The sequence below is a fragment of the Protopterus annectens genome, chromosome 5.part0, assembly GCF_019279795.1.
Source record: "Protopterus annectens isolate FY-2018-M chromosome 5.part0, PAN1.0, whole genome shotgun sequence".
NCBI lineage: Eukaryota > Metazoa > Chordata > Ceratodontiformes > Protopteridae > Protopterus > Protopterus annectens.
Window position 1 is genome coordinate 1161616857 of NC_056735.1, and position 26053 is coordinate 1161642909.

The following is a 26053-nucleotide window of genomic DNA, read 5'->3' on the forward strand; positions in this document are numbered from 1 at the left end:
ATGCAAAGTTTCCCCAAATGAGTAATCCTCAGGGGGGGATACAGAAGGAATAGACTCCTCTGCATCAGAGTCTTCAAAAGGGGAGTAAGACTGTTCCTGATCATCAGAGTGTTCTGAAATAATGGAGCCCTGATCAGAGGAGGGGGAATCTTCCTCCACTCTGGGCCTTTTGTCTGGAGGTGGCTGAGAACCTCTGATTAGAGTAATTAAATCCTCAGCCATTTTAAGCATCTGTTTCTTAGGCATGGGGCCTGGAGATGGGCCCTGTGTAGCTGGTCTCTTAGGGTGCATGGTTGCTTTAGACTTGGTGAAAGCCTTGATGGAGAAAGAAGAGAAAGGTCTGAAGACACCTTGAGTGGAGGTGGACCTGTCCACATTCTGTGTTTCAACGCCAAGAGTGGCTTCGGTATCCGTAGTCGGGGTGTGGGCCGAGGAGCCTTAGATCTCTGGTACAGGAGACACCGCTAAAGATGTGTCGTCGGTAATCAGGGGCTGCGTAGGCGCCTCGCTGAGAACCGGACCACGTGTAGTTGGCTTTCTCGTGGTGTCGGTAGAGGCCACGGACCTCGAGTGTCGGTTCTTGTCTTTGCGTTTTTTAGACAAAACCGGAGTTGGGGTATCCAACGACAGAGTATAGTTAAATGCTTTCCCAAAAAAATGCTGGGCGAACTCCGCCCGACGCTTAATAGTGCGTTTGTTGAATGTAGCACAAAAGCGACAGACCGAGACGTCGTGGTCTGGGCCTAAACAAGGTATACAGAGGGAATGGAAATCCTTATGCGGTATTTGCTTCCCACAAGAAATACAATTACTAACTTTGTCTGACATCGGTCTGAGGCAAGAAAAGTTTCCCCAACGGGGTACTTAGCTTTTAAGAAGACTTCGGTTTCCAAATTTTCGTAATCTCAGGAGCTGGCCGACCGGCACTTGCGAACTGCTTCTGCTTCGGGCACCGCGCGGCAAGAAAGACTGAAGAAAATGGCGTCGGCTGGTTCTTTAATACCCCTGTCGCACTGACGTCAGGGAAGAAGCGACGACAACCGACGCCGGACCTAGACTTTGGAATTCGGCCGACCGAGGACCTGCCTGACGGCAGGAGAACCCATCTGTTATGACTGCAGCTGTATGCACGATGAACATCCCTCTGTCCCTTTAAAAAATAACAGGTAAATCTCAAAATTTAGTGTGTCTGAACATCCAAACCAAAATTAGAGGATCACACACAATGCAAGTGCAAGTCTGTAGTGCTGCAGTTATCAAGCTGAAGACCTGTGAGGCACAATATCATCAAAGGTGAATATAACCCAATGACTATGTTTCCAAAACAGACTTCCTTCTAAGAGAGTCAGGAAATGCTACAATGCTACTCATTTGCATGCATAGTATGAGATTAAAAGAAATGGGCCACAAAAAATCCTTTCTCCCTATATATCCACCAGTACAACCAATTCAAATAACAAGTAACATATTCTGAAAACGTCAGTGATACTTGTTAAAAGAGGTTTATTTGTTTATACTTTGGCTAACAAATACCAAAGCAGCTTTCCAAACAGATAATATAGAACCTGAAACTCTGCCTTGTCACAGAGTCCTTCTTGTCACAAACCTATAATCAGCCACACTGGGTAGCTAACCAACTTTAGAAGGTATCCCAGTACGGAATGGTGACACTTCACCTTACCTACTATATAGCAGTCATCTATCAACCACAGCCAAAAAGATGAAACAGCTTAAAGAACTAACATCCATGTGAATTAAGACATGATTTGCTCCCTAACTGCCCACAGATTTCAGGTGGAGTAACTCCAGTCAATTAAGACATATAACCCCAAATCAATGACACAATGAAGAACCCCTTCAGTCTCCAAAATTAACATATGCCTTTACATTTCAATAAAGCAAACCTTCAACAGCTTTCATAAAAAGAAAAGCAGCTTTGTTTCACAAGCTCACACTGAAGAAATGTATAATGCTAGTACACTCATTCCTGAAGGCCCAGTTCCATGGAGTCACTAACATATATAGCTGCAGGTAAGACAGATGGCACCAATTTCCTTTATCACTAAAAAAATTATTATGCCTGTTCCCTTGTATAAACCTCATCTGGCACTATATTTCAGCTGAAGGACGAATGCTGACTGTGCAACCAGTGCCAAAGAGTGCGGCACTCAGAATCCAAGACAAAACCGGTAGGAATAAATTTACAAAGCAATTCAAATGCCAGTATTTTATTCTTTCCTCCATCAGTGTGTACCTGCAAACAAATGGCAGAAAAATGCAACTGTAAAAACACAAAACCTCTCTGAAGAGTTTAAGTGCTTAGTTATAGTCTATATGCCTGAAGTTCTGGTTTGGATTTTTCTTTCTTTTTAACAGTTCATGTTCTTTGTCAGGAATATGCAATTGCAAATACATGAAACTCTATCTGTGTATACTAACAGTAGGCATAAACCTAATGATAAAACCTTGAGACATGTGGAGATAAAGTGAAAAATAAGAAAATGGCTGACAGCCTTCTGTTCAGTGATTAATTTCTGCAATAAAGCCAACTGCCAAACTACAGTAAAAGACAAAAAACATTTAAAATTCATACAAGTATATGAAACCACTACACTTATTTACCACTTAAGCAATTATTTTTCACCCACAAATATTTATCCAAAACAAAGTGAAATCTACAACAATGCACAGCCAGACGAAAGTATGGACACATGAACTCACCACAAATGTCTAAATACAGTGAAGATTTATCACAGATGGGAAAAAGCTACTGGCAAACTTTTATACATCTGTCTAGATATTCAAACTTTAGATATTGCCAGAGGAAGTCTGCCAACCCACTCCCCCCAATATGCCTAGGACTAGGTAGAAAACGGACATCAGCACAGAACATCTTTTGTTTTCTGTGTGAAGCACAGGCAGATTCTCAACAACTGTGCATACGTTTTTGACCTTAAAAAGTTTCTGGGACATGACTGACAAAAGAATACCCTACCACCCTCCCAATCAAACTGACAAACACAGATGGGAAGGGAAGATATACAGCTAATCGTCAGGGCTCGTGTGAAGCACTGGGTCACCTTCTGCACTGTGAGATTCAATGACAGAATATTCTAAGTTACTATTTGCATATGCAAATGAATTAATATTTTCCATTAATGAAAAAACTGGAAGAGAAATGTTTTAAAAACTGCAGCTGCTTCTAATTTACTGGACAGCAATTTAATAGTACATAACTTTAAAGTAAGGCAACTGGACTGAAATCACTTGAGATTTTTTTTTCAGTTACCACCTTCTAGAGAGGCTCATTTGTTTTACTTGCTGCATTAAACACACTCTTCCCTAACAAAGACTGTGAAAGCTTCTCAGAAATACCAACAAATCTTTTGGCTTTTCCAGTTAGGGGTCGCCACAGTGGATCACCAACATGTACTGTCTAGAAAAAGTACTCAGTCTTCTAACATCTGAACTGCATAACAGTCAGGTAATACTTACAATTTCCGATAATATGATGCATTGGCGACTTTAGCACAGGAATTGAACAAAACATCTGACACCAAATACAGTCTGGCTATCTGAAAAAGGGAGAACAAAGATCATGTCAACATGCTACTCTAATACGTACAGTAATGCTAGGAATGTAAATATGTTCTGCATTAGTAAGGTAGAGTCTGCAGCAGTATACGACACCAACAAATCTTTTGAGTGGTTCTCAGTTAACAGATCAAAGCAGTATAACTATCTAGATGTGCATGGTGAGTTATGAGTACCTGCTGCCATACTGCATCAGAAGCAGACAAAGCTCAATCTTACTGCCCTTTCATCTTTCACATGGAAACTTCAGAAAGTCCATCTGTCCCTCAGCAAACAAATGCAATAGGGATACAACAGAGAAGAAAATCAAATGCAAGTTCCAAGTGAATAACAGATGGCAAGCAGATAAGATGAGTGAGATCCACTGGAAATCTAACTCTGAAGTAAATATATACATTTATGCCTTATCTTCACTTGGAGCTGATTAGCCATCACATGGCACACCAATTCAACAATTCTCAAGTAAAACCGGAGGATCTAGTAAAGTCTGGAAGAGAATGATATTTAAACGTACAACAGAAAGCCTGTCATAATAGTCTGACCAGAAGTTGCATGAGTTTACTTATCATTTACTAAGTGGTAACTGGACAGATCTATAAACTTTTTTTCAACCTCAAGACAAAAGCAAACAGAACATGTATGTGGATAATTTAATATGCCCAGTCAGCCAGAATGCTACTGGGGATGCTGGATAAAATTAAACCTGAATAGACAAAAGAGCAGCATGCAAAACTACACAAGCAGTAAACAGAAGTCAAGATTGAACCTCAAAAGCTGTGAAGCAGAGATTTTACCATTAAGCCATCATGCTGCTGTTCTAAAAGCAAAACAGTCAACTTTCCTTCTTTATTGCTATACAACAGCTGCCTAGGCATTAAACTGGAGTGAGGTGGTGAAGGTAAGGGTGTCAGCACTACAGTAAGGGGCTTGATGTCTCTTTCATAGTACTACACAAAGCCAAGACATCCTACACCACCAAGCCAGAGTCGACTGATGTGTGGGCTGAGACACAAATCCAGATTACAGTACTCTACAGAAATATCAACATGAGGACATGGCATCGTAATTACGCAGCAACAATATAAACTTCAAAGTTATACTTGATAGAAATGTGTTCTCTACTTTGCCTTGTCAAAAAGAAAAGCATGCAATCACCTACCTGGACAAACAGTTATTAAAACTATTTATTTCACCACTACAAATAAAACAAAACTGTTAAGTCTTTACTGAAATTCTGACTCAATGTATGACACTTGAGTATTCTAGTTATCACATTTATCAAAACTTTCCACTTAATAGCAAATGCTGGCTGTTCAACATGAGGCATTCAAACAAAAAAACAAAGGACAATGGTCAAACACCACCTGTGCTTATGAAAGAAGACAGGGTTCTCTCATTTTGGAAGTCTTGAAAGAAAGCAGCAGTCTGAGTATAGGCTGCATGGACACTAAGGGTACCCAGTCCAACATATTTAAATATTACTGCTGCCTTGACAGACTATAGCAAGACAGTTTTTATTCCCCGTGTTTAATCTGCAGTACTCTGATGCAGTTCTTGTTACCCTTACTCATAATAGAACATTTGCATTCTTTCTAGCCACTGCAATTACAAAGCTACCGTCACACATATTAGTAGTACTACAATCTCAAAGACTACATTCCAACATTACCAGTACAGTTATAATACTCACAACATGAACACTTCTGATCTGCAAATTTTGTCCTTAAAGGACCATATCTGCTACAAATTCAAGTGTTTACGTGCTTTTCCTTGAATAAACCTTCACTTTGATAAAGTCTGGTAATGTCGACCTGTGTCATTCTAATGGTGTAGCAGGAGCACTACCATCTGCATCACCAAGGCCCCAAGTAAGTTGGGTGCCTAATGACAGCGTCTCCTTTCTACGATGAAGACAATTTCTGTTTTTGTTCAATTTGGTGGTCTCCACAGGACTTTTTCTGGGGGGGAGAGAGGTACTGCATCAAGTAAGACACAGCCAAGACAGAGAGTTGACAGTAGATGTCACACAGTAAACTATATGCAAGTCCCTCACAAAGCCTTAAATTTCATACCTACGTCAGAGAAAGTGGAATTCAAGATATATCAAAAATTACAAAAGCTTCACTTTCATCTCCATGCCATGCGACAGCAGTTGAAGATTCTCACGAAGGCATTCCCTACACTGAAGACACGTAATAAAGAAAAGAACAGCAGGTAAACAAAAGTTATGTACTTACCATAAGGCTAGAGTCATGTTGTCTTCTTCCATCCATCTCAACTGTTGGGTACATTGGATCCAAAGTGGGCAAATTTTCAGATTCTCAGATACAAGGCTCAGGCTGCTGAATCTACCTCCAGTTCCTCAGATTGAATTTGCCTACCTAAACCAAAAGCTTTTCCTATATTGTATTCATTCCAGACTAATTAAGATAAAGCTCCAGACAGGTTCGATACAGTCAACAGACAGCCTGAAAAAGGTGGCAGTCTGATAGGGGGACAGAGGGAAGGGAAGGAAAGTGGAGATGGACAAAAGACAACATGGACCTAGGGTTTTATGGCAAATATATAACTTTTATATCAGATGTTGTCTTTTCCTTCAGCCTCAACTGTTGGAACAGAGTCCCCAGCTACTTAAAACCCTGGGAGGTCTCATGGAAGGATATTCCAAAGAATAGTGGAGCCAAACAAAGCCTAAGACCTAGACTGCAAGTCCAGCTTGTAGAGGGAAAGGAACATATGTACTGCGGACCAAGTAGCTGCAGCATAAATGTTATCCATAGGGACTCTGAAAAAGAAGGCTGTAGAAGGTGAAATGTCTCTAGTAGACTGAGCTTTAGGTTTGTGAGACAGGGACAATTTATTATCCTTGTACACAAGAGAGACTCAACCTGACCTCCACCTGGACAGTGTTACCTTGGAGACACTATATTAATTTTTGCCTCAGAAAAGGATATACAAAGCTTGTCAGATTTCCTAAAATTTGTGGTACAGTGTAAATAAATCACAAACTGATTATGTACATCCAGTAAATGTAACGCATATTTTCCTTTGTTTGAGTATAAGACTGCTAAGTTAGTAACTAGAGTCAGGGCAGCCCTGGAAGCAACCTTGGGTAGGAAATAAGGATTAGTTCGAAGACAGGCTCTATCTTTGTGAAGCATCAAATAAGCAGGCTTAAAAGACAAGTCCTGGGAAAATTCTCCTAGCTGAGGTAACTGTAACCAAAAATAAAGACTTCATGAAAGAAATTGCAGATCCACCTTAGAAGCGGGCTCAAGTGGGGATTTTGTGAGGGCCTGTAACAAAGACAGTAATATACCAAGGAGGAACAGGGTTCCTTAATGGTGGCCAAAGGAAAAAGGTAATCCACAAAAAAACCTTTGGATAACTTCAACAAAGTAATAGGAGTGTGATCTTCTCCCACAAGAAAATTAAAAATAGTTGCCAGTTAAACCTTGACAGTGGAATAGCTAGCACCTGCCTGAAATCAACTTGTCAAGTAGTCCAAATAGAAAGAAGTGGGGCTAAAAATGGTTCCAGGCCTTTGAAGGAAATTCAAACGGTAAATCTCTTCCACTTGCTTCTATACACATTCAATCCTCACATCCAACTTGCCACATACTTCAGACTTTGGATTCAACTCTCAAGCTCCTTGCTCTACCCATAATGTCCTAGTCCATCCCCAGCATGTCAGATTGAGTTTGCTGCCCTACAGTCTACATTAATTAGTTATATTAAAGGACAGATAATAGAATAGGGCTCAAACCTAGAACTACAGAAAAACATCAGGCCACTCCAGAAGGTTACAGTAAGGAAGATGGAGGGGGGGTAGAGGAAGAATGAAACTGGACAACACAGATGCCTAGTTATGGTGAGTACTTAACTTTTAAATCTGATGTTCTTCTTTTCGTTCTTCCTTAACGAATAGGACAGAGTCCTCAGCTACATGAATCTTGGATGGCCCTCATGGAAGGATATCCCACAGAACTGCTGAACCAAATGCAGCTCTGCTTCTGGAGATTAGCTCCAGTTTGTAATTAGTAACAAAAGTATGAGCACTGGACCATGTGGCTGCTGTGCAAATATCACCAATAGAAGTTTTTGACCAAAAAGTACATGAAGTGGCCGGGTCTATATTAGGTTGCTAAAATGACCAAACACTGAATGTCGTTTCAACGACACAAAGAGCGAAGTACAAGTTATGGGAATGGCCAGATCTCCGATTTTTTCCCTAGGAAAAAAAAAAATCGGTAGGCCAACCAGACACGACACACCATCTCAAACATTACAATATATATGTAATGGGGCTATGCCCCCCACATATAACCCCAACTAAATATACCAACTCCAAGATCGCACTACAGTGGGTTAAAGGGCAATTTCATGGTGACGGCCAAGAGTGATCTGGACGTTCACGTAACTTGCAGTTCGTTCTTTATGTCTCGCTGAAATGGCGTTTGGTGTTTAGCTGTTTCGACAACGTAATATAGACCCGAAGTGGCCACAGAGCTAGTTGAATGGGCTTCAGGTGGTCTTGGCAGAGAAATACCTTGTTGGGAATAGATATAGGAAATGTAATTAGTTATCAATTTAGCCAATGTAACTTTAGATACTAGGTAATAAAACAGCTGGTCTGACTTTCTGATCTTTCTAGTTCTGTGGATTAAAAATGTAATTGCCTGTGCACATCCAGAAGATGTAGCATGTATTCTCCTTTGTTTGAGCAATTTGAAAAAAAAAATTGTAAATGAATGGATTTGATTAATGTTAGATTCAGAATCCACTTTACGGAAAATAGAAGGGTTAGTCTGTAAGGTAACCCTGTTTTTATTGAAAATAATGTACGGAATCTTTGATGAAAGAGCTTAGAGTTTAGAGATCTTTTTAGCAAAAGTGATAGCCACTAAAAAGGATGTTTTCCAATCCTTTGAACCTTCAGCAAAAATTATTTAGAGTCAGACCTTGTAAAACCACTCTCAAATCCCAGGGAGGCGAAGGATCCTTTACTTGGAGTCTAAAGAGGAAAGTGGCCTTCAAGAAAGCCCTACATAACTTAGAAGCAGCAAAAAAATAATTTTTATCTCCTTTATGAAAATTTGACATGGCTGCCAACTGCAGTTTAATTGTAATTGTAGAAAAACTAGCACCTTCTTTGAAAAGAACAGTCAGAAAATCAAGAACAGCAGAGACAGTAAAAGAGTTAATGTTGTTTCTCAAAGCCCAAAAGGAAAATCTTTTCCATTTGCTCTTTTAAACCTTTTCCGTGGAGTATCTCTGCAAGGATAATATATTGTCACATACTGAGAAAGAAAGCCTGAGCTGTTATGCTATTTTTGGAATTGGAGAAACTATGTGGTGAGTTTGAGAGCTGGGATACTGGGATGATTCATCCCTGAGGGGTGAGAGAGAAGATCTGCAGTTGGGTGCAGTATCGAGGGAGGACAATGAAGATGAGATCAAAGAAGGGGAAACTACACCAGGTGAGGCCAGAAAGGAGCAATGAGGATGACAGAGTTCTTCAACCAAATTACTTTCTGTAGAAATTTTGGGATCAAAGGGAGTGGGGGATAAGCGTAAAGGAGACTGGATGGCCAAAGTGGACCAGAGCACCTCTCTGTGACTCCCCCTGTGGGGGGATCAGGGCAAAATACCTGCTGCACTTGTTGTTGTGGGGCGATGTAAAGAGGTCGCAGCAAGAGTGGTCCCAACAACAGAAAATTTTCTCTGCCACTGTTTGACTTAGACCACTCATGAGGCGTCAGAATGGACCTACTGAGCTAGTCTGGAATTTGCATTGCTAGTAGAAAGCGGTTGGAAGAGAGTGCCCACTGCCACACACTCAGAGCCTCTCGGCAAAGCGGCTAAGACCTGGTTCCCCCTTGTTTGTTGATGTGCCACACTATAGACATGTTAGCTGTTTGAATCACAACAGTCCCTAGAGGAAAAGCATCTTGAAATGCCTACAATGCTAAAAGGACTGCTCTCATTTCCAGGATATTGATATGGGAATTGGTCTCTTGGGGGATCACATGCCTTGGACTGTCCTTTCCAAGTAATGCTGCCCCCACCCCAATTGGGAGACATCTGTGGTCATTGTGGTCAACAGTGGAGGAAAAACAAAGGGTCAGCCTAGGTATCTGACTGGATCCACCACTGAATATGGTATTTGCATATTTATGTAAGCTTGACTGGAAATGATACGGGTTGTCGAAGCACAGACCATTGAAAAGCTAGAGTCCATTGAAGGACACACAAAGTAATGTGCTAAAGGAAATAGAACTATTGCTGCTGCCATGGACACTACAGCTTAGAGAATTTGTCTGGCTGGAAGAGCCAGATGAGATATAATTTGAAGAAAGTACAGATGTGTAAAATCTTATCATAACAGTAGATGTCTTTCACTTCACTGTTGCAGTATTCCTAATAATAGGGATCCCCTGTCAAGGGTGGCTTGATGTCCAGCTAGTATACCAAAGCCTTTAGGTTGTAAGGGTATGCCCTATGTCACAAGTATGCTCTCCGCGTACAGCGTAGGGTATAAAGGTCACATCCAGATGTACCATCCTCAGAACTGAGAGCCCCAGTAGGAACACCAGTCCAAGGATTAGACAGGTAAAGCACATCTAGATGGAAAAAGAATCAGGGGAGGAGGGAGGGATTAAATAGTGTAACAATGAAGAGAATGACATCAACCATTATGGTAAAATTTTACACAACTGTACTATGCCCTTCCATTTCACTGTTACAGTATTCCTTACAACTGGGAGAGTGCAAAAGCTCAAGAAGAAGATTCCAGCAGAGCCCTCTAGGAACCCATGAAGGGTGGCCCTAGCAAAACCAGTACTAGCCCTGGATAGCACATCCAACTTACAGTGCTAGGTAAAAGCATGCACAGAAACTCAGGTAGCTGCCTCAAGAATAGGGTTAGTATCTAAACCCTTGAAAAAAGCACCAGAAACTGCCACAGCCCTAGCAGAATGAGCCTTAACATAATAAGGAAAGCTCCTGTCATGAAAGGAATAACAAAAAGAAATGGCTTTAGAAATCCAAGAATAAATAGTTTGCTTAGATACAGCCAATCCTAAAGATTTAGGATGAAAGGAAAACAGCTGATCAGATTTACAAGTCTTACTCTTATCCAAATAAAATCTGAGCTGTTTAGACAGGTCAAATATGTGCTGCACCCTCTCACTAATAGACTGAGGAGGGGAAAAACGTGGGCAAATACATAGACTAAGAAACGACTCATTTACCACCTTGGGCATAAAAGAAGGATTTAGTATGAAAGGACATCCTGTCCTTATGAAACTCTAAAAAAAGGAGGGCATGCCATAAGGGCTTGTAGCTTAGACACCCATCTGGTAGCAGTAAGGGCGAACAAAAGTACAGTCGTCCAAGAACAGTGCTGTAAGGAAGCTGAAGCAGCAGGCTCAAAAGGGGCCTGGGACAACTTTTCTAAAACAAAATTAGGATCCCAAGGAGGAGGAACAGGCTTCCTGGAAGGTCTAATATGAAGGACGCCTTTAAGAAATTGCTTAGCTTCAAATTTAGAGGCTAATGGAGGTGATAAAGGCAGACAACCAGAGATAGCTGATAAGTGGGCCTTAACAGAAGAATAAGCCAACCCAGCCTTGAGCAGTTTACACATATAAGAGAGAGAACCAAAGGAAAATCCATAGAAACTGGATCCAGGTTACGAAAAAGACACCAAACAGAAAACCTCTTCCATTCCGATAAGTAGGATTTCCTAGTAGTGGGTTTCCTGGTCTCCTGCAGGACCCTAAACACATCCTCAGAAAAAAAAAAGTGTCTATGTGGAATCAAAATTCTATCACCCACAGTGTCAGATTAAGAGTGGGCAGGTAGGGATGAATGAGAGATCCCTTGTCTTGTGCGAGTAGGTCCATCCTGTGAGGTAACTTATGATGTGACCTTGGCTAAATGCAGAAGAGGAGGGACCAATGCTGTCCCAGCCAAAAGGGAGTTACCAACAAGATTTTGGGAACATCCTGTTCTATTTTGAACTGGACTTTTGGAATGAGGGGAATGGGATGAAAGGCATAAAGAAACATCCCCTTCCAAGAGAAAGGGAGGGCGTTCATCTTCCAAACCAGAGGATCTTGGACTCTGGCACAAAATAGAGGAAGTTGTCTGTTCACAGGGGAGGCAAAATGATCCATCTGAGTACCCCCCACTGGTTGACAATGTCCAGAAACACATCCCTGTGAAGCATCCATTCATGGGGAGAAAAGAGGATGAAAGGCCTGAAGAGCCAGCAGAAGAGCTCTCATTTCATTGACACTGGTGTGGTCTTTTTTGTTGATGAGGTGACCAGACTCCCTGTACCTTTAGACAGCCTAAGGTTCCACCCCATCCCACATCTGAAAAGTCTGTGAACAGCTCCTGAGAGGGAGGAGGTGGTTGAAAAGGGAGTCCTGGATTGAAAGTCACCTGCTGAATCCACCACTGAAGTTCCAGCTAGAGACATGGAAGAAGAGGAACTAAGAAATCGAGGGGATGAGAATGCTGAAGCCAAAATGACTTTAGAAACCACTGAAGTTTTCTCATGTGGAGCTTGGCAAACGTGAGCAGAAGAGTGGTGGTGGCCATAAATTCAAGTAATTCACTAGCTGTTACTGATACCAGAGGAAGAATGAATGGAAATAAAGAAATGAGAGTTAGGGCCTTGGGAGGAGACAGGGATGGCAGCTTTGCAACAGCCTGGATCCTGCACCCCAAAAAGACATGATCATGTAAAGGAGTCAGAAAGGACTTCTGGAAATTTATAGTGAACACCAGGCTCTGCAGAAGGGAGAGGGCAAAATGAAGATTTTGCAGTAATATCTCTGGAGAGAGTGCCTGAAATAGGAGGTTGTCCATGTAGGGAAACATATGGATTCCCATTAGTCTGCAAAAAGCAGTCACAGGAGTGAGGCATTTGGGGCAGTAGAAAGACCAAAGAGCAAAGCAGAGAACTGAAAAAGCCAGGAAGCAAAAGAAAAATGTAAATATTTCCTGAAAAGCAGATGAATAGGGATATAAAGGTAAGCATCCTTGAGGTCCAGAGACAGTAGAAAAGCCTGAGGAAGCAGTAGAGGGAACAAGGTCCAAAGGGAAAACTTTCGAAAAGAAGGGACCCTTAAAAAGGTGTGATTCTGGATAGAGGTCCAGAAAAGGTCTCCAAGTGCCCTCTTTTCTAAAAAACAAAAACATTCTGGAGTAGAACCCCTTTTCCCTTTTGGAAACTGGAACTTCTTGAATAGTTCCCAGAGTTAAAAGATCCTGAAGCACTCCTGGAAAGAAAGTCAACTGCTCCAGAGGGGGTGAGGATTGCCCATAAAAGGGGGGGGGGATTTCTAGACCATAAAATACATTAAGTGGATAATGGACAGAACCCAGGAATCCTTAGTAATCTTTAACCAGACAGGAAGGGATAGGGAAAGAGGAAGTGAAAGAGGAATGTGGCTGAGAAGAACAGGATAGTCAGACAGCACCTGGTTTGTCAGGAAAAGGAGACATCTGAGTCACAGTAATTTTAGCAGGGGGAGCCTACTTCCCACTTTTTTACCCTTGGGGGGGTACTAGACTGCCTACGAACAAAGGGCGGCTTAAAAGAGTAATTTCTTTGAAAATTAGGCACAGAAGCAACAAAAAAAAAATATTTAAGTTCCTGAAAGGTTTTAGACAGACAAATCAGCAGCAGCTTCATCAAACAAGTGTTTGTTGTATAAAGGTGCATCTATCAAATTGGCATTAATATCATCAGGCAAAAGCTGAAGCCGGGTATATCTCATCACAGAACCAAAAGCAGCAGCTCTAGAAGAAGCCTCTGCTGCATCATAACTACACAACAGAATGGCATGCCACCTTGGAAGAAGTCCCTAGCAGCGAAAGAACAGAAGCCCTCCCTTCAGAGTTCAGGAAATCATAAATTACCTAATAGGGTTGAGAAAGAAGAGCCAAAATATATCTGGACATATTGGGTCTGATAACAGATAGCCTTAAAAGCCAAGGTACCAGAGGTAAAAACCTTCTTACTTAGCCTTTCCATTGTTCTGCTGTCTTTATCAGAAGGAAGTAACTTAGTAGATGGCAGTAACCGAGGTGGATTGTCAGATACCACAGAAGGGTCAGCAGGAAGGCACCTACAGAGAAATTTGCAGTCCTCAGGCACCCTATAAAACCTATGAGGTTTTTTGGGGGAAGAAGGCTGGGAACCTGGAACCTTAAGTACAGCAGAAAAGGCAGCCAACAATGCAGCCAAAACAGGAAAGAACAATAGAAGGTCTAGGAGAGTCCATTTGCAAAAGCTCATAGTACCGATTCTGAACCTCAGAAACCTGAGCACAATCCCATTTAAAGAACTCCATCATTCTAGAAATGATGTCCCCAAAAGAAATCTCCTTTAAAGCAGCATCAGGACTTGTGGACTCCTATTCCTCAGACCCACAGTCCAAAGGAGAGGGAATCTGAGAAGAATAAGCAAGGGATTCTTCATCTGAATCCACCTCCTCCTCAAAAGAATCCTGTTCCCATGGTCTTTTAAGAGAAGTAGAGGACTGGGGAGGGGGGCAGGAACAGAAACTCCTTGAGGAGGTTTAAAGCCATAAGGGCATTAAACAACAACTGAGTGAAATTCTGCCATTCAGTCTGAAAGTCTCTAGGTGCTGGAGAAACACGCTTTTTTTTGTTTGTTTCTTTTTCAAAGAAACATCCGCCTTGTAAAATTTAGAAGGCTCAGACCTGAACAGCATTCAATAATTGTATTCAGAACTCCAGAATCTGAGGAACACCCCTAGGCCCTTTGGAAATAACCAGCCATGGTTCCCCCTGAACATCTGAAGCAGATGTCTACAAGGCCTCCAGGGAAGTGGAAGAGGTTGAATCCATGCCGGTATCCGAAACAGTCACAGCAGAGGAATCCAACAGCAGAGCTGGGCAGTCCCCTCCAGGCTTTCACTAGCCTCAGGAGAGATGTCCAATGGAGGCGGCACAGCAGAAGAATTGGACCTAGACTTTTTGGCCTTTTTCTTCACAGACATCTGACCCTTGGAGCGGGAAGTTCCTTCCATGGTGTCTTTCGCTAAAAGCTTAAGATGTTGGTTCTCCAAGTACAAGACCAGAGAGGAAAGCAGACTATAGAGAGCCTTTGGAACAAAAACCTGACAAACAGAAGAGGACGCACGGTTGTGGGAAGCACCAAGACAAAATAAGCGCTGCTCGGACAATCTTTATGGGCAATGCGTCTAGTAAACTGGCATCCCCACAAGCAATATACAAAAAGAAAAAAGATAACAGCAAAAAAAAACCTCAACAGGGCACTTATCTGAAACAGCTTGGTAAATCAGCAAAATGAAGCAGGCATTCAGACTATCAAAAGATGGCGTTTGGACTGGCAGCAAAGTTGTTCTGAGGATGGTACATCCAGATTTCACCTTTATGCCCTACGCTATACGTGGGGAGGATGTGTGTGATGTACAGTGTACCCTTAGCAACCTAAAGGCTTTGGTATACTACCCAAATGTCAGGCCACCCTTGACAGGGAATCCCTACCATAAGGAATACTGCAACAGTGAAATGGTAGGACACCCTGAGATGTATGTATGTCTATGTGATGAGGTGGCAAAGAAGCAATCTGCATTGTTGTGTTCAGATGTGCAACAATAAACTCCATGCTCTGTAGTGGTGTCAGGTTTGATTTGGCAAAGCTGAGTTAATACCTAGTGTGTGACAAACCTGGGGAAAATAGTCCCTGGAATGTTGTAAATGGGCCAGAACCAAAAGCCTCCAGAAATACTGATTCTTCTGAAAAACCACCTTTTTGTTTAAGGATCTCTAATATGTCTCCAAAGGAGATTTCATCAGGTGGTGATCTGAGGGACTTTTCACCTTCCTGGAAATCAGTATCTTCAGTGTGAGATACCAATGGAAGAGAATCCATGTGCCTCGTCTTGCATGTAGTCTTCCGATGGACCTTCTCAGGGGGATGTTCGAGGGAAGCATCAGAAGAGGGAGAAGTTCTCCATAGGAACCAACTGGAAGCTAGGTGGAACTGGCTGTCCCTGTGGAATAGGTCTGACGGACTCACAGCTAGGAACCAAAGAAGGATTAGGGGTAGTATCTGAAGGAGGCTGATAGATTGGATCTTTAGCATGAGAAAAGACTCTTTTCCAAAACTTCAAAGGCAGACAGACCCACGACTTTGACCTGATTCTTGCCTGGAGGAGGGAACAGGACCAGAGCTGTCCCACTCAGAGGCTCTGATAGATCCGATACTGGAGTAGATCTTGGCTCCATGATTCCAAAGCTTTGGCTCCAGGACCCATTCAGATCCGAAGCCATAGGAACAGAACTAGTCAGGGATACTGTTGGGAGTCAAAGAAGTAATTATTTTTGGATACAAATCCGAGACTCTTAGGGCTGTCAGCTCCTGGGGCTCCAAAACCGAAGGGCAGATTGGAGGAGATAAGACTGTTTGAATAGTGTCAGGAAGACTCATGGATCCAATAGGGGACAGACCTGAGATAACCCTCATCTGGATCTGATCTCTGAGTAACTTCTGCATCATCCTATCCACATCTGCTTTGAACAGTCTCCTGGAAGACCTGATGGAGGAGGTGGCTGACTGAAGTCCGGAGTGCTTTTTTGGTGTCTGCATAAAAAGATGAATGGAGCCTAGGGGAGAGAAGATCCATGAGGAATTCAGGAGAACAAGCCCTTGGAATGTAGGGAGTGTTGGGCTTTGGATCTGTAGTTTGAGTGGTTGTACTAGTAGATATAACAATGGGATCTGATGGTTTCAGATCTGAAGGCTTTGGCTCCGCAGAGTGTTTTTTTGGATCCAACAAAATCAGATGTGATAATTTAGCAACTTTCAAGGGTGGCTCTGAGGGAGACTTCAGAGGCAACTGTTTCCTGTGCTCTGACGGAGCTTTCAAAGACATACTGAGGGTATGAGCCTCTGAAGATGATGAAGGAAGCAAACTCTTGAGAACCAGTTTGTTTCCCCTGTCAGCTATAGCTCATGAATTAAAAGCTGCACAGATTGAGAAGCCTGTGTTTAAATAAATGGGTCCCAAGCAGCAAATGTACTCCATGTACACATCCGAGTTGGGAATTTTAAGCCTACAACGGTGCATTTTTTTAAGCTTGTTGGCTTGCCGGGCATGACAGTACAAAAACTAAGGGAAGAAGAGTAGAAAAATAAGAGCAGTTTTTTTTTTGTTTTGTTTTTTTTGTAAGGAAAAGAGAATACCCCCAAAGGTTGAAAAAATTACCCTGCTGAATAGGATAAGAGTGACAGAAAGATAAAATACCAGCATTGGTAATTAGAAGAAATTGCTATTTAAAATAGTAGAAACCCTGCTGCCAAGATTGTTCAAATAAATAAGACGGAGGTTTGACAAACAGGAGAAAGCAATTTAGAAAAATAAATCAAACTTTCTTACTTGCTAAAGTAAAGACAGCTATAACAAGTGCTGAGAGAGAAGGATACCGCATCTGTACATGATGACGGCAATAAGATGCTGGGGATGGACTAGGGCATTATAGGTAGAGGAAGGAGCTCAAGAGTTGTGTCAAAAGTATGCGGCTGAGTCGTATCCAAGAATCAGATCCATAACTCATTCGTTGGGGAAGAATGAAAAGGACATTACTTCGATGGATTTACTGTAAAATGGGTAAGGTATCCAATCTATTCAGCATTAATAAGTTAAAATAACCCCTCAGGATCCCAGCAGTACTTCATTTAAAATACACTGGCATTAGCAGTACATTTACTCCCCATACTTATCAAAACATTAAAGCAATTAGAATTTACCTACAAATTCTCTTGCTTATTAACCTATAAAGTTAGAAAAGCTTTCGTAATCTACATACTTTTCCCCAACCTAGAATACTACATTCCCACAACTACTTTTTCAACATGTTGGGATTGCAAACCGCAAGTAATAAAGTATGCCAGTGCATCATTATGTCCAACAACTGGAAATACCACTGCCTTATAGTACAAAAGGTGGAATGCTAGCTATTACTGACAGAGCAACATTTCAATTTAATTCTCTACATTTAAAGCTCTTTTTATCAGTTACTATACCCACCTTGCCACTAGGCTACACATGAAAATAACTGTTTCCTAACAATTAATGCAGACAGTGACTTTTTACTAGCAAACATTACCTTTAGAAAAAAAAAAACTTGGTGGAAAGGCATTCTCTAAAATCAGGTCAGTATCATGGAACAGTTTATACCTACAGTTTAGAACCGCCATACATCAAGGAGTATAAATGCTAATGATCTATGACCAAAGCTAACCATTACTTTGTTTCCTATTTTTCATACTAAAAGATTGTAAAGCTGTAGTTTTGCAACCTGTGCCTGCTAACCACAAAGCTACTGTATAATCAGGTTCAGCCTATTCACTCCCTGTAAGAGAAACATATGCCCAGTACCATATGGATGAGACAGAACCCAATGGAAGATGACATACAGGTAGCTGTGAGAGTACTTAGTGTCTCTGCAAGCATTCTCTACAACTGAGGGGGTACTTTGTAGCCCTAACTCCATCACTGATGACAAGGAAAGTACCCACACCTATGTAGGGGCTGCCTATGTCCCTCAGCCCTACACATGCATTTTCTACATGTGTAAGCAAGGGCTACCATCACTAACTTCAGCAGCTACAGCTTGCCTACCCACTTCAAGTTGTCCTATCATTACAGGCAAAGCCTTTGCTTTGACACGGAGCAAGAGAGAGCCAGTCGAGAACCATCCTGCCCCCCTGCCTACAATCAGCTTGCCTAATCTATCCTGCCTGCTCCATGAAGCACCCAAACTACGACTTGAAATGAGGTCACTTGAGCTCAGAAATGAACTAGCAATTCTCGTATGTCCCCAACTTAAGCCCTCCATCCATTCAGTGTATGTTCTGATCTCTGTATTTCAGTAACCCTACTCCTTCCTTTGCTGTTTGTTCCTTATGAAACTTATGTTCTGGATTTTTCATACTATACTTTGGCCTGTTCCTGCACTTCTAAATCTCTTATATGAGTTGTGCGTTACCTTTATTAGAATTTTGGAAGCACCTTAAGAAATGACTGCCTTCTGCAACTACGAAACTGATAAAGAACACATCTACAGTAAATTCTCAGTTAACCAGAACTCAAGCAAACAGCACTCCCACGCAACAAGAAAAAGAAATTGAAGAAATACAGTACAATTGTCATGTGTTGCACTTTCTGCCCCCCCCCCCGAAACATGCCTTATGTTTTTAGAGTTTAAGAGTTTTAAAAAGGAAGACAGGTGTAAATTTCCTCTCACCCCAACCTGAGAACAAGTCAAACCAAACAAATAGTATAAGGTACAGTATTAGGCCTATTTTTAATAGTAATTCTCAAGCATATCATTGCTGTGTCCTGACAGAGTGCTCTTCAAACCATCTGGAGATATACAGAGCTAAGTATATTATTCTGGCACTTCAGAGTTGTGTACTGTTAATTGTTGTTTAACTAATTTTATATCATTGCTGGCTGACTTCAGAGTTGTGCACTGTTATTTTTGCTTCACTGTATAGTTTTTCAGATCTCCGCTGAAGGTGGTGTTTCTCCTACCCACCATCCCTGTTCCTGTCTTGTTTAAATTTGGAGCCTTTTGCAGTTGCCCACCCCCACTGCAGATTTGATCTGGGACACACTGTTTTAGCTACTTTTCTATATATATATATATATATATATATATATATATATATATATATATATATATATATATATATATATATATAAATCTAAGCCTGTTTCCTACCTTTCCTGTTAACTAGTGTAGTCCAGATTAAGATTTGCTGTATCCAGGACTGTATGTAAACTTCTGAGCCCCCCCAAGCTTTCTGTGTTGAAGGGAAGCCTTCTAGCTTATCAGTGGGAGTGGTAAGCACTAGGTAACCTATCTACCATATAAGGAGTGGTTCTGTCCCAGAAACTGTAGTTACTGGCCGTTTGGGCAGTTTTTCCATCTTTCTCAACTTTCTGATTTAAAAGCCTGCATTTGCACTTGTTTCCCCCATTCCCATAACTAGTTTAGTCCAGATACAGATTCTTAGTTTTAGCATTTGAATTTGCTTATTTGTGATCAACACTTGTTCAGAACTTGTTGTAAGCACTAAATAACCTACTAATTACTACAGCACTCAACCTACCTAATTACCTAGAGGAAAACAGTTTTGGTACTTGCTTAGAGAAAAACAGCTCTTGTACTCACTTTCCTCATTTGTCTAGAGGAAAATAGTTTTTTATTCAGGCATGTCCAAGGGTCAGCTCCCAGTGCTTTCTCTTGTCTATCTGATGAATCTGGGCATCTTGGGGCAATGTAGAAATTGCCTCATGTACACAGACAACCCTCTCCTCCTACCACCCAACACTACAACCTATGAGAGATGCACATATCTAGCCAAACTGGAGGTAAAGGTCTCTCCAACCAAGACTGAACTTGACAGTCAAGAGGAGAAGGTAAACACTTGCACCACACCACACTCATCACATAGTCTCACTAAATCTACACCACCAAAATCCACACATAGGAACACAAAAACATTTGCAGAGGCTCTCAATAATAATCTCAAGCAACAGAGACCTCCAAAGCAGAAATGCAAGCAACCTCTACCCCCCAACACAACCCAAATGACACATAGCCCGCAGACTCAGTGTGCCACTCAACCACAGCTAATAAGGCAAAACAACGTACCCAACACACTAGTCATAGGTGACTCTATAGTCAGGCACGCTGATGTTCCACTCACCAGGCTAAACAAGGAGAAGGTTACTGTCAGCTGCCTGTCGGGTGCTAGGATCTGCCACATAACCCACGCACTCGGGTCACTCCACAACAAGTACAAATATGACTCTGTCATTGTCCATCTTGGTGTGAACGACCTGAGACGTACCTCCCTGGACTACAAGAAAAGAGACATGGAGGAGCTCTCCGATCTTGTAGCCTAGGCAGGTATGACCCAAGCCCTAAGTAGCATTCTGCCATCACCCAGAATGATGCAGCAGTACAAGGACAAAATGATTGACTTCAACAATTGGCTAAGCTTCTGGTGTCATTCTAAAGGGATCCAGTATCTGTCTGCCTGGGATGCTTTGCCAGAGATGGCCTGCACCTGTCACCCCTGGGATTCCGGATACTGGCTAAGGTTCTTGCCGCCCCTATAGTGCCTTTTTTAGGCAAGGTTCAAATGACAAATTCACCACAGGAAGAGGCAAGCAAAAACTGAGGGTGACACAACTCAATGCTAGAAGTCTAAATCTCAAAATGCACTCACTCGAGGCACTCCTTAAAATGGAGAACATCGATATCTATGCAGTGACTGAGACCTGGTTCAAGGCTCCAGACAGCACCCCTGCACTACCAGGCTATAACTCATACCACACTTTTTGGCCATGTAAACTGGACCGGAACACCAAAGGCGGAGGTGTGTCCATATTCATTAAGGATATCCACACCTCCAGGCTAGTTGCTCAGCATAATGCAGCCGAGGTTATCCAAGTGCAACTAACTCTGGGCAAAACTGCAATCCAAATTGTAGCTTGCTACAGATCCCCCACCATGCTCCAGGATTCCCACTCCTTTTTTCTTGATGTACTGGAAAATATTAGGGTTCAACCAAACACCCCAATAATGGGCAATTTCAACTACCCCACCATTAACTGGGAAAACTACTCATGTACCGACTCCTTCACTCAACGCTTTCTGGACTTCATAAACTCCAATGCCCTGGATCAATTTATCCACACCCCCATCAGGCGCAACAATATCCTAGATCTAGTCATTACCAACATGAGTGACCGGTGTTTCACACCTGAAGTCAATGCCTCATTGGTCCGATCTGACCATAAGCTAATTACCCTAGATATCCACATCCTGCCCCCAACCCCCATTAAGGAAACAATGGTAAAATATTTCTCCAAAGCCAACTTCATGCTTCTTAAGACAGAAGTGGTGAACTTCATGACACCCATGCAGATGGACAATACAGTTACGACTACTGAATCCTATACAACTGCACTTTATAAGCACTTACACGAGTGCATGGATTGTGCTATCCCAAACAGAACCAAGATGCTATCCTCCAAAAAAAGGAAGCCAATCTGGTGGTCCCCTGCCATAAACAAACTGTACAACAGAAAGAAGAAACTGTTGCAAAAGAGAGTAAAATCCCATGAGTGGAGGAGCTCCCTGGTCAGCCTCAGTAAGAAGCTGCAATCCCTGATAAAATCCTCCAAAGCTAGTTACAAAAACAAAATCACCACAGATTCTAAAGACAACCACAAAGCATTCTATAGCTATGTCAAGAAACTCAATGGCAACACTCAGATCTGCTCTGAGTTACAGCACAATGGCACTAAATATACAGACCCAACTGATAATGCCAACATCCTGGCAGACAGGTTCAGTGCTAACTTTACCCCCCCCCACCCCCTAAAGAGCCCATCTCTGTACTGGAAGAATGCAAAGTTCCTGTAATCTCGGCTGCACAGGTAAAAAACACACTCTCCATAGCCAAGAACACAGCATCCATGGGACCAGACAACATTCCAGGCTGCGTTTTACACAAACTACAGAATGAACTGGCACCCCTCCTAACCATGTTCAATCATAGCCTCACCTCAGGCTTTGTACCTGCTGAATGGCACACAGCGACGGTTATCCCACTCCACAAGGGGGGAGCCACCACAGACCCCGGGAACTACCACCCCATTAGCCTGATGAGCCTGGTCTTCAAGGTCATGGAACGTATCATCATAGAACTTATAAACAAAGACATTGGTAATCTCCAAACTCTGGACCCCACCTAGTTCCGGTTTGTAAAAGGCAGATCATGTCTCCTAAACCTGATAGACTTCTCTGAAGCAGTCACCAAAACCGTAGACGAGGGTAAGGTGGTTCACACAGCCTATCTAGATGTTGCCAAGGCTTTTGACACCATCGCCCACTCTGGAATTATAGATAAACTCACTAAACTAGGTATAAATCCCTATGTCACAAGATGGGTTGCCAACTGGCTCACTGACAGAACATACTGTGAAAGTAGCAGACTCCAAATCTGACTTCAGACCAGTGGAGTACCACAGGGTTCAGTCCTGGGTCCTCCTGTTTGGTATCTATTTCTCTGAAGTATAGGCTAACACAGAAGGTCTTTGGCTAACGAAGTTCGCAGATGACTGCAAACTAGGAGCCATAATCGAACTCCTAAAGATGTGGACATCCTACAAAAGGGCCTCACTGAGACAGATGCCTGGTGTCAAAGCCATGGCCTCAAGCTCAATGCCAAAAAGTGCATTGTCATCCCCTTTGGTAAAAACTCTGTACCCATGAACTACAACATAGGCGGTAGTATACTTAACACCGAAAGTGTGATAACAGACCTTGCGACAGTAGTCTCTCCTTTGATAATCACATCGCCACAGTAGTCAGGAAATCCTTCTACGTGGCATACCTCATCACAAAAGGTTTCTCATCCAGAAAAAAAGAGGTCATTGTTCCCCTCTACTCATCACTCATCAGACCCATTATAGAGTACAACGCCCCTTTTGGTATGTACCTCACAAGACATCTACAACTGGAAAGACCACAGAAATACCTCACAAAGAGGATTACCGGCCTCAAACAGATGCCCTACGCAGATCGTCTCAAAAAACTCTAGCTTTACTCTGTCGCATATCGTCTACTCAGAGGTGATCTCTGCCTAACATACAAAGCTATGTCAAACCCAGAGCTGTTGGACATGCCCCACTTAAAGAAATCCCAATCCATCCGAACTACATGCTCTAGAGACCTAAACCTTGTCACCACAATAAACAGAACATGCTGAAGGGATAGATTCCTGTCCCAGAGACTTCCCATACTCTGGAATAAACTACCTATCTATATCAAACAAAGCTCCTCATTAGCACTCTTCAAGAAAAATCTTGATGATTGGATGGGAAATAGGAAATTCACCCCGGGGGATCATTTCTGTAGCTCTGCTCGTCAGTAGCACAGGAAAATAATTTTCTTGGGTGGCAAAAGCCAGGGTACATTTTTGGCGGGGATTGTATAGGCCCCAGGGCCAATAGCCTAGTAACTACCTATGAACTAGAAACTACAGTTATCCTGCATCTACCAATCACCATGAGTGCCGGTTAACTGGCTGTTTACTGTATTACAAACCACGCATCTTAGCTCTTCATTGCTGTGACACTTTTTCACCACAGAATGCATCTCTAATGAACAATACAACATCATTACTGAACACTACACTTAGAGGCCTCCCTTGAAAAATGTCTGAAACTCAATGATCCCTACTATTAAAACAATGGAATAAATAAAACATTTGCCAGGTGTACATTCCAAAACACAATAAGAACACGTGAGACGCTCTTCTGGCATGTTAACTATAAAAAGAAAAAAAAAAAAAAGTATGTTGCACTTTTCTTTATCTTGATGTGGGAAGCATGACATAGGAGTCTAGGCTATATCAAAGTCTTTACTCATACTCTGTCGCTATGAAAGAGAACTCAATCCCTCTGCAAACCTGATCTACCTCTAACCTCTCCATCTTCAAACTACTACTACTAGATAACAACGTTATGGGAATGGCTCATCCAGTTGGATCACAGTGACAAACTGCTTCAGTGAAAATTATTCCCCCAAAAAATAACTTAGTGGTCCTGGGTGAAGTGAGCGCAAACCCATCACCCCCAACAAAACGGGGGGGGGGGGGTTAATGTAACATCCTCTGACACTGCACAACTTCAAACAAAGTTTGAGACCCAAGTGGTATACCTTGCTCAATGTTCATCATGCCCCAGTTTTTACATTGGCAAGACTGAGAGGAAACTCCAGGAAAGAATGTACGAGCATTTGTATGCCATAAGAAGAATGAAAATGGACAATGCTTTGGCTATGCATATCCAGAACAACCCAAACCATGAGTTTACATTTATAGTTATAGATCAACTGTATAATACCAATTCTTATGGAACTGAGACATATAGATTAGAATGTAAAGAGCTTCTTTGGCAATTAAGACTGGAAGCATATTGCCCCCCTGGTCTCAACAGCTCGTTATCCATTAGTTGTTTTTTAAAACTTAAAAGTTTGAAGAGGTGACAAGCTGTTTATTCTCACAATTTTTTTAAAATGAGAGTCAAAAAATGAAAAATGAGAGTCGACAAATTAATGGTTTCATAACTCCTTATTAGTCGACAGTGGTGAAGGGTTAATAGTTATCAGTTATTGTTATGATTATACATGATGATCATTATTTTACAATATATATTATTGATTCATATTTTATTATTTAGTAATTTTAGGTCTAGATACGCTAACTTTTAGACCTGTTTTATTTCATGACAGTATTAAACCTATACAGAGTAGCCTAAATGTATGTTATATTATATGTTACATGTCATATTTTATATTTCTATATTATTATTTTTATTATTAGGTGAGATATGATTAATATTATATTATTTTTCTTGGGTAGCTGTTATAGTTATTTAGATGCTTAGGACAGTATGAATTAATTTCATTATATTTATTATATTCATTACATTAGTTATTTTACCTGACAGCAGGCAAGATACAATGTATGCATAGGTAATTTTTGATTAGGAAGCGTTGCGCTTCTATTAGTATTTATGCTGTAGGTTGAACATAGCTATTTTTATTTTTATGTTATTTTATATATTTTACATATTTATCTACTTTATACAGTTTAATAATCAAAATATTGGGCTTTTTTCTTTTAGTTTCAAAGCCTGCTATTATTACAGTCTCGGTGTATGAATGTTTTATTATGTTAATAGAGAATTGCAAATGCACCTTATTTAGCTGTGATCTGTACCTTTAAGGAGCTAAAGGAAGAGCAAGGGACGTGGTTAAGTGTTTCAATGCTGGTACTTAAACTCACTTGTAATGGTGTGAATGTTTTGCTTGTCTGAAGAAATTAGTGCAAGGTACTAACGAAAAGCTTTTACAGTGGCTTAATAAAATTTGTTGTTTTTCATGTTTTTTACGTTTTGGACTGGCCTGAGTCGGGTTCTTGGCTTTTGAATTAGCGGTGGTTTTCGCTAGTTTGTTTTTCCGGTCTTGAAAGTTTACTTCTTCCCAGAAATGTTTAAATTCAACATTTCTCAAATCTTTATAAATGCTCAAGAATTCTTTCTTACAAAAGATGAACAAAATCTGGGCAATGGACAAAAAGGCATAAAGGGAACACAAAATGTCAGGTGTCACATAAGACTAAACACATAAAACTGCTAGACCTCAAAAAACAGAATCAGAGAAGCCTTGTTCTGTGGCACAGAGGGATGGAGCACTGACTGCAGCCCAGGGTGCGGGGATCAAACAACAGCCTCGGTACTGGAAGAACCAGGCAGATGAGGGGGAAGAACTGAAGACGCATGACTCAATTGCCATGGGG

At 41.6% G+C, this 26053-nt stretch overlaps 1 protein-coding gene across 3 annotated transcripts in view; it reads right to left on the minus strand.

Moving 5' to 3' along the window:
• The window catches only part of LOC122801567 (U2 snRNP associated SURP domain containing), a 2423494-nt gene that overhangs the window by 378827 nt on the left and 2018614 nt on the right, over nt 1-26053 (minus strand). For all 3 annotated transcript variants that reach the window (XM_044071008.1, XM_044071006.1, XM_044071007.1), the window contains one exon: nt 3496-3575. In XM_044071008.1, the coding sequence (XP_043926943.1) occupies nt 3496-3575 (80 nt within the window). The remainder of the gene's footprint in view (nt 1-3495; nt 3576-26053) is intronic.